The sequence below is a fragment of the Gymnoscopelus braueri genome, assembly GCF_963280865.1.
Source record: "Gymnoscopelus braueri genome assembly, chromosome: 20".
Classification (NCBI taxonomy): Eukaryota; Metazoa; Chordata; class Actinopteri; order Myctophiformes; family Myctophidae; genus Gymnoscopelus; species Gymnoscopelus braueri.
The window spans coordinates 24807906-24816777 of record NC_137622.1 but is presented as its reverse complement, the minus strand read 5'-3'; the positions used below and the strand labels follow the sequence as shown (position 1 = coordinate 24816777).

The 8872-nt window shown below is 45.8% G+C and overlaps 1 protein-coding gene across 1 annotated transcript; it reads left to right on the top strand.

The window, feature by feature from the left end:
• Positions 1 to 615: 615 nt before the first annotated feature.
• On the top strand, positions 616 to 3200 carry cxxc5b (CXXC finger protein 5b). The gene is made up of 2 exons (XM_080416262.1): positions 616 to 746; positions 1607 to 3200. Exon 2 carries the CDS (start codon positions 1792 to 1794, stop codon positions 2680 to 2682), a length of 891 nt encoding a protein of 296 aa, XP_080272388.1. The 5' UTR covers positions 616 to 746; positions 1607 to 1791; the 3' UTR covers positions 2683 to 3200.
• Positions 3201 to 8872: the final 5672 nt, after the last annotated feature.

The window sequence follows — 8872 nt, the reverse complement described above, 5'->3', positions numbered from 1 at the left end:
TGTATAAATAAAAAGAGTAGATGTATTTATCACACATAAGCTACACGCTACACAATACACACCTGGTTCACTACATAAAGTAGGATATAGCCTACATTTTGAATTATAGTCTACTATTATTATTCAACATTATCCATCTATGCAGTTAAACGCCCATTCGCCCAATATATTTTGTTCAACATATTATATAAATATATGTATTCAATTTTGTCCATTACTATTTACTTACTTTACTAGGCTATTTAATGGTTAAAATCATACTTGTTTATAGCACTTATATAGACTATTAATTATACTTAATTATTTTCATTTTTTGATTGATGTTTTCTTTCATTTCTTTTTTTTTTACTTATCCATGTGCAACTCTGAGATTGCACATGACATTGATCCTTGCGGGTCCATTTGGTTGCATCCCTCTGAGTTTAATCAATTAATTAAATTAATTGATCTGACTGTGTGTGTATCAAGATGAAATGCTAATGTGTCAGTACAGCACAGGACGGCTGTCAGTGAGGACATGGGGTCGGGGGGGTTGCATGTTATTTCAGTAGCAAAGAGAGAGTCCACTTCGTATTTTGAGCGACGCCCCCAAATTCCGCTGTGTGTGTTTGCATACCCTCCTCCGCGGGGAAAAGCGGGGACGGAGAGAGGTGGAAGAAACAGGAGGTCCGCCGTCCATATGCGTCTAGATCCACACGAATAGTTCCGAGACTTCTGCTGATGGGAGAGTTGGGACACGTTTAAAGGTAAGAAAACGCGTTTTTGAGGCGATCGCGTGTGAATTCGGTGTTTGTCTGGCGGTCGCTTTCTTTCCCCGCGCGGAGAGAGAGAGAGAGAGAGAGACGTGTCGCAACGACCACTCGGACTGTGGTCAGCTCTCGCCACCATCGCGTTGGTCGCACCGCGTTCTTCTTAGGTAACGGCTAATTATGTGGAACGATTAATCGATCCGTTGCGTTAGGAAGCGAGCGATCGGCCGTCGTTTCACTATAGTATACGTAAACTCTATTTAATCGCTTTAACAGTTTTTCAACAAACGCGAACAAGGACTGTTGCCTAGTCCTTTTTTTTTTAACCCAGCAACCGCATCGTTGCGCACCTCGTCGCCCTCGTCGATACCAGACAAAAGACAACCTATTTTTTTATGGTCTCTGATCTGTCCTTTTCCTCGACTATGCTTTTGTTATGGCTGGCACACATAATAACAGCAGTCGTCAAAATGTATTTGAAAAGCGCGCTCCACATTTGACCTGCGCATATGCGCATATCTTTGCATATTGTTGTCGCTCTGTTATTGATTGCATTGATATACCGTGAAATTCTTAAAGGGATACTGCCACTTGTATGCGGAAATCATGGGCAAAGCATGCAATGTGATATGTACGCTTGTTAATGTCTGTCCTGGGACTTGTGGAATATTCTGAACATTGAACATATTTACATTTTATTTACCATTATTTCAAAGAGAAACATTGTTAACATTCTATCATGGGTAAAGCTTAAGGGAAACATTTGTCAGTCCCCTTTTCCTCTCTTTCTATTTTCCTCCCTCCAACATTTCTATTCTTAACCTTCCTCTCTCTCTCCATCCCCCATTCATTTCCAGCTCTCCAGGACTCTGAAGCTGCTGCGGAGAATGGGAATAGGGACACAGGCCAAGGCTTGCCATTTTGGCTGAAGTAACAGCAGGACGGTTGTCAACCCCACATCGGCTTCAATCCCCATTTCCCTTACCTCTCCACACACACACACACACACACACTGATACGCACGCGTGCACGTTTCACTGCTATGTCCACTGCTGTAGACATCGCTGGGCCTTCCTCCCCAGACCAGGCCCACAGCAGTGCTAAAATCCCCAACGAGCCACTGAGACCAAGCCTGAAGCGCTCCACTCACCCGTACACCCTGTCTCACTACATCTCCACCCCCTCCACAGCCATGGACGTCGCAGGCCTCATCCAGCCCTCCCCGGCCCAGCAGCGTTCCACCCAGTCTGGGCACAACAAGCCCCGCCGGGCCCCCTCCTGGCCTGACATGTGGGAGTCCCCCAGTGGGCTCCACCTGGCCCACGCCGCGGAGCTGTTAATGCGGGCAGGGTTGCTGGCTCTTACCCCGACCACGGAACAGGCCACACTCGGGCCTCAGAGCAGCCAGCCGGCCAGAGGGGAGGTCGGGGAAGTGAAGGGGGAGAGGGCTGACGCGGAGGGGAGCGGCTCCGGGCCCGACGAGGAGGAAGACGACTCCCTGGGTTGTGGGACCGAGTTCCAGCCTTTCCTCGGAGCCTGGTTCCCCTTCAGCCCTGCCCTGTTCCCACTGGCAGGCTTCCAGATGGGGGGAGGCCGCTGGAGGAACACGGTCATGGGAGGCGAGGGGCTAGAGGGGCTGGTGGCCGAGGGCTACTCCCCCGGGTCCCTGGCCGGGGGCGGCGGAGGGAGAAGGAAGAGAAAGAGGTGTGGCGAGTGTGTGCCGTGTCGGCGCCAAAGGAACTGCGACCAGTGCAGCAGCTGCCGCAATCGCAAGAGGGGACACCAGATCTGTAAATACAGGAAGTGCGAGGAGCTGAAGAGGAAGCCGGGAGGCCCTGGGTTCGAGGGCAGGGTCCCCGGGTATGATCTGAGGGGATCCGACTTTACATTGGGTCTGGCGCAGGAGAGGAGCAGTGGAGCCCTAGATGGATAGTGACATATGTGACACTTTTTCAGAGGGGTTCCCAATTGGATTGATTTGCTAAGGACCTGTAGTTTTGAACGTACAGGAGGCCGTGTTTTAAAATGCTCGGAACATGGCACAAAGATCATCTGATCTGACGTCAAAATTGAGGAGCTGCAGCTCTGAGAATATTCACACTCGCTCCCATCCTTTCATTTGACAATCAGTGGCTCAGACAGGAGAGAAAGAGAAAAACCAATGTGTGTCAACACTTAGGCGATGACAAAATGTAAATATACTGTAAATAATCTGGAAAAACATAATGTCTTTTTTTAACATCCCTTTCCAGTTTGGATGTATTGTGTTTCAACTTAAAAAAAGAAAAGGAAAAAAAAAAGAAGAGCCAAACAATTGTTTTTCAATGGGGAGTTTTGATTCTGTTGTTCTGACGTCACTGCATCACTAAGAGATGAATGAGTTAAGCATAAGCTAAATTATTTCATGTGCAACTCGTACTGTATAGCTCTGTTTGCCCTTTTGAAATAAAAGAAGAAATTAACAATGTATCTGTCTGTAAGATGCTTTTATATCGTCTGTGTGTATGGGGGGGGATTTATATTGTATTATTGGGTGTGTATGTTGTTTGAGGGTGTGCATGTGTGTGCCTTTTGAAAATGTTGTGTATGTGCAGATGTAAACACATGTGCTTGTGAGCCTGTCTGGATTATGAGTCACCTAATGGCGCGGCCATGTGCCTTATCACAACCCCACAGACACATAGACACAAACACACCTACACGCCAGCGTTGGCAAGTCCAGTTCATGCTGCACACACACACACACACACACACACACACACACACACACACACACACACACACACACACACACACACACACACACACACACACACACACAGACACGAATAACTAACCTGACTTGCACACAAACAATTTACTAATAAACCCTCCTGTGTTCACACAGGGATGCAATTTCCTCTATTCACATTCATATCATATGTAGGCACACAAACACACATGCTAAACCTGTGGGCGAGTAGAGAGCCAGCCGGGCCGCGGCTGCAGGGTGGGTTTTTGCTTGTTGCCGTAACGATGGTTGATGTGATAAGACCTTCTTCCTCGGCGCCACACTCCAGGGGACCGCAGGGAAGGCGTAACCATGGCAACGGCCGGCCCGAGGTGTCACGCTATAATTGGGCCACGGCTGCACTTCCTGTGCGCCTTCAGTCAGGGGGGATCGCAGAGGGACTGTGTGTGCGTGCCTGAGTGTGTGTGTGTGTGTGTGTGTGTGTGTGTGTGTGTGTGTGCGTGCATCTGTGGGGGTGGGGGATTGCGTGTTTGTGTGTGTGTTTGTCAGAGAGAGAGAGAGGGGGAGAGAGAAAGCACAGCACGCCAGCCAGCATAGGACCCTGCCAACTCATGGAGAAAGACAGTGAGCTCTAACATCATGCTTTTACAATGTTCCTGCTGAATGAGACACGAGGTCCTTTTTGTAAAAGTCCACAGTTTAGTATTTCTTCCTCTCTGAGACAAAGGGGAATTTGAAATTCTTGGATCTGTGGCTTTTTTTTTTCCCCTTTCCCCCTTCGGTGCCTTTCTAGTGATTTGGAGCTTAATCCCCTCACCACCCTCCCCTCTCCCCTCCCCTCCCTTTCCCGTCACGCACGCACACACCCACACTCTCACACACACATACACACACACACACACACACACACACGTACACACATGTACACACACGCACACACCGGAAATCTGTGTCACCCGCTGCCCAGCAGGTTCAGTGACTCCCTGAACGCCTGCAGTCTGGCTCCACTGGCCTGCAAGATGGCAGGAGAGAGAGAGAGAGAGAGTGAGGGGAGAAGAGAGGATAGGGGGGGCAGTGGAGGACAGAGAGTGGAGGGAGGAGGAGAGGAATTGAGTGTGTGTGTGTGTGGGGGGGCAGAGGGAACAGAGGGGGGTGGAAGAGGGGTGGGAGGGAGGGAGGGAGGGCCGAAAGCGGATCCAGCGAGAGAGGGAGAGGAGGGGGGGTGGGGGGGCGGGGGGGGCGACGTGGTGAAGGACGGAGAGGGAAAGAGGAAGGTACACAGCACGAGGGGAGGGGAGAGGTGCCGGGGGGGTGAAAACAGGAGGGGAGGGGGTGGAAGCGTGGAAGAGGCACAGGGAGGAGAGAAAGCAAGTGAAACCATGGTTGGGGGGGTAGAGGGGGGAGGGGGGGGGATGAAAAGCAGGCCATTGAGCACCAACATGGAAAGAGGGGAAAGAGAATAGGAACGGTACGGAGGGAGAGAGAAAAGATACGCTGTGATGAGAAAGACACAGGGATGGACAGCGGGGGATGAAGACAAGCGAGAGAGCCAAACAAAGAGGGGGAAGAGAGTGAGAGAGAGATGGAGTATGGAAGATAACGACGAGTGATGTGATGGAGAGACACCGAAACGTAGCAAGACGTGGAGAGGGAGGGAGGGAGGAAGGGGAGGGTATGGGGTTAATGATGGATGCATTGTCCAGATTCAGGAGGTGTGTGTGTGTGTGTTGTCACAGACCCCTGTAGAGGTACATATGTTAGCAGCAGCAGCCCCAGACACATAGTCTCAGCCCTGCGTAGGACTGTTGAAACGCTGCAGTGAAACCAGCCTCAAAATCAAGACAGCGTTCCACACTGCTGGGCAGGCCCTTATAGCCACGGGCCAGGCAGAGTCAGACCACCCAATTTTGGCTGTCGCACCCACTTGGAGACACAATGTCGCATTATGATTTTTTTGGGGATGGTGTGATACAGTATGCACAGTAACTCCTCCGTGATAATTTTTCTCTGAGAGTATGCACACAGATTTGGTCACATTTGTACATGCTCAGCTCAGCCTCAGAGTCACAAATGTGGATAAATGAACACTGAGGATTTTCTTGTGTATGTCCCCCTGGTATTAGAATTGACGTCTCTGTGGCGGTGACTGTTTTGTATAACCTATCACTATGTTAAACATCATTAGGGATTTTCTACCTAGAAAATAAGTTAAATACAGAATGTCAATGTACCCCATATCCTTGACTCCCATCAACCCACTGGACATAGTTTCATGACTCAGAGGAAAACAGATCCTTGACCTTGGTTACCTGCTACAACTGCTAAAGGTCTGAAGATGATATATATAATAAATATATGTATATATATATATATATATATAATCTGCATGAATCTACCCCCAAAGTACTTCAATGAGATGAGTCAGGCCAAATAAATATATGAAAATGAGCAAAGCAGGCGAAAATCATTTTCTGCCGTGCCTCCTGTAAATACTTTGAATGGTAGCTAACTCTCCTTGTACAATAACATTTTGATTGGCATTTCCAGGGTAACATATACAAAGTTCTGTTTGTTTGCCAAGTTATGTTTATTTAATCTGTTGAGTTATGGCAAGAACAGTGATACAATCTGTTGGACTATTATTATTCATCACTGCTCTGTTTATTTGCACCCTCTCAAGCACAGTGTAGTCAATTACTGTCAGTGTGCATTTAGTCAGCATTCACTGATGTGCTACCAATACCCCCACCCCCCAACACCACCACCAACCACGCCATAACATGACGCCAAAACATATTTATTTTTCTATCACAGACAGACAGAGACAAATACAATGGATAACCTGAATTGGCAACGATATGCCATTATTGTAATGCTTTCCTGAACTATTCTGCTCCATAATCTGTCACAGAAACTGACATGAAACAGTCGGAATAACACCATCTTCTTGAATACTGAATCACACAGTGGCAATTGCTATGAAATTGATCTTTACTCGACTAGTTGACACTCAGTGGCAGGGCTTTCAGGGGCAAATATTAGATTTTTAAAGTTGTATTTGTGATCTTATATACAGGACATATATACAGTATATCTATTATTCTAACATCTCATCTGGTCATTATGGAACATTCAAATACCCACAAACAAGTGTAGAGTTAAATACAGAAATGCAGTTTCTTTGCATGAAACCTTGCGGTTGTACAAATCCTCAGTGTTAATTTAACACTGTGTATAAATGTAACCAAATTTGGTTACATTTGTACACTCTGTGAGTTACTTAATGTAACAATTGAATAAATCAACACAGAGGATTTTACTCTTTATTAGTTTGTCTGTATACTAAGGGTGGTATGTTTGCATGGAGCATATCAAAATGTTGGTGGTTGTCTTTTGTAAAAACCTCAGTGTAAATTACATTCACCTGATGTCCCAGGTGTAGGTTAGTTCTAATTAGGTGTCTACAATAAAATACAGCTGTACTCTGGGACCTCAGGATCAGAATTAATTTATCAGCCCATGTCAGCTCCTCACTGACTGGTGTTTTATTATTTTATGATGGTCAGTAATTTCACATAATAATGTTATAGCCTAGACAGCCATGAATTGAAATGATAGCTTGTGCAAGAATGGATTTTGTCATATTTTATCATAACACGGTAACTATTGTCAGAATGACCATTGTTAACCACACAGTGAACAGTGGTTAGAGAGACTGTCCCATAGCTGAAAGGTCATATGTTAGATGCCCGACAGACACTGCAGTCCTATACTCATTGTAAATGACTTTAGATTAATTCTGGAAAGTTGATCTAGATCTATGTTTTCCTGACATGTTTGCAATACTTATATGCTCTATTTGCTAAATCCAATCTGTTTTGCGTGAAGGTGACTCTGACTCGATATGTCAAGCTTAAAACGTCTAAAGATCTTGTGTCGGCTATTTACAATAAGTCCACCAACCTTAGCTGTATTATTCATATGGAGGCAACACAGAACAAATGGCAAAGCCTCATTTAATCCGTCAGCCAAAATAAACACCAGACTACATAGTGTGTATAGAGTTATGACTGAGAGGCCCTCAGTCATAACCTTTCATCAAGTTTTATTGAAAACTGTGGCACTTGCCAGTGCCACCTCATAGCATTTCTATTCATACAGTTTTTATTCATAAGATAACCTAGATTTTAAGGAAAATTATCTTGGACACATAAGGTGCTTGTATTTAACCACTTAAACCCTATATATTTTGTTGTACATCAAGTGGCGAAAATTGCCAATCTACAAGCTCACAACACGTCACAAGCTTTGAGATCTATTTTCACCGAATGTTCACCTATCATGACATGCCCAGAATCGGGATGCTAGTGTTCATGTGTTTAAAGAACACATAACTCATAGTGGTACATTGACTCAGATCAGCTAACACAGGGAAGCTGTAAGAACCTTCCCTAACACATCCTGGACAACGCTCCACACTTCCCAGACTCTTCTACCTTCGGGCTCCCAAACTGTGGAATGACTCCCCATTGCAGTTAGAACTGCAGACTCACTCCCAATTTTCCGCCGTAATCTGAAGACTCACCTCTTCCACCTTAGCCCGTAGCACTTGCCGTAGCACTTGGCCTAGCCTTGATGACCTTGCAGGCTTATGCAAAGGCTAAAATGTAATTTAGATATTATGCATGTTATGTAGACAGATGCCAGGTTATTTGTAGACCTGGCATCCTATAGTGTGTATAGCTTCAATGTACAGATTATAGATTTGTTTTAAATATTAGACTGACGATAGGTTCTTGGTTTACCTATGATCCTAGATGACTATTTCAATGCATTTGATGTAATTCCCTTGTGTTTTCCTTGCTTACTGTAAATCGCTCTGGATTAAGAGTGTCTGCTAAATGCCCAAATTGTAAATTGTACATGAGCATTATTCAATGTTTAGACAACTCCACACCAACTCCACATGTACTATCAGTATCACATGCGTGTATACATTTAAAGCAGGCCATGGTGGTGGGCCTCCTATCTATTTCCCTCTAAGGCCGCTGTTCAAGGGGCTAATGGGCAAGAGAACAAAGAAGTGCTTATGCACGGGAAACAGCACATCACTCCGCCTATGTTAGATGGGTTTAAAAATGGCCATTATGACTTAGATCTAGGCTGGGTTTCCCCAATAACATGTTGCCTCTTATGGGACGTAGATGAACTGACTCCTACAATGCTTTACGGGGAAACCCAACACTGGTCTGCTATATATAGCTGGGCTTTTCACACTGGGTGCATGACTGCCCGTGTGTCGGGTCACATGATTCGAGATATGCATGCACACACACACACACACACACACACACACACACACACACACACACACACACACACACACACACAC

What these genes read in the sequence shown, in the direction of transcription:
- cxxc5b (XM_080416262.1), top strand. Translation starts at nt 1,792, where the DNA reads ATGTCCACTGCTGTAGACATCGCTGGGCCTTCCTCCCCAGACCAGGCC.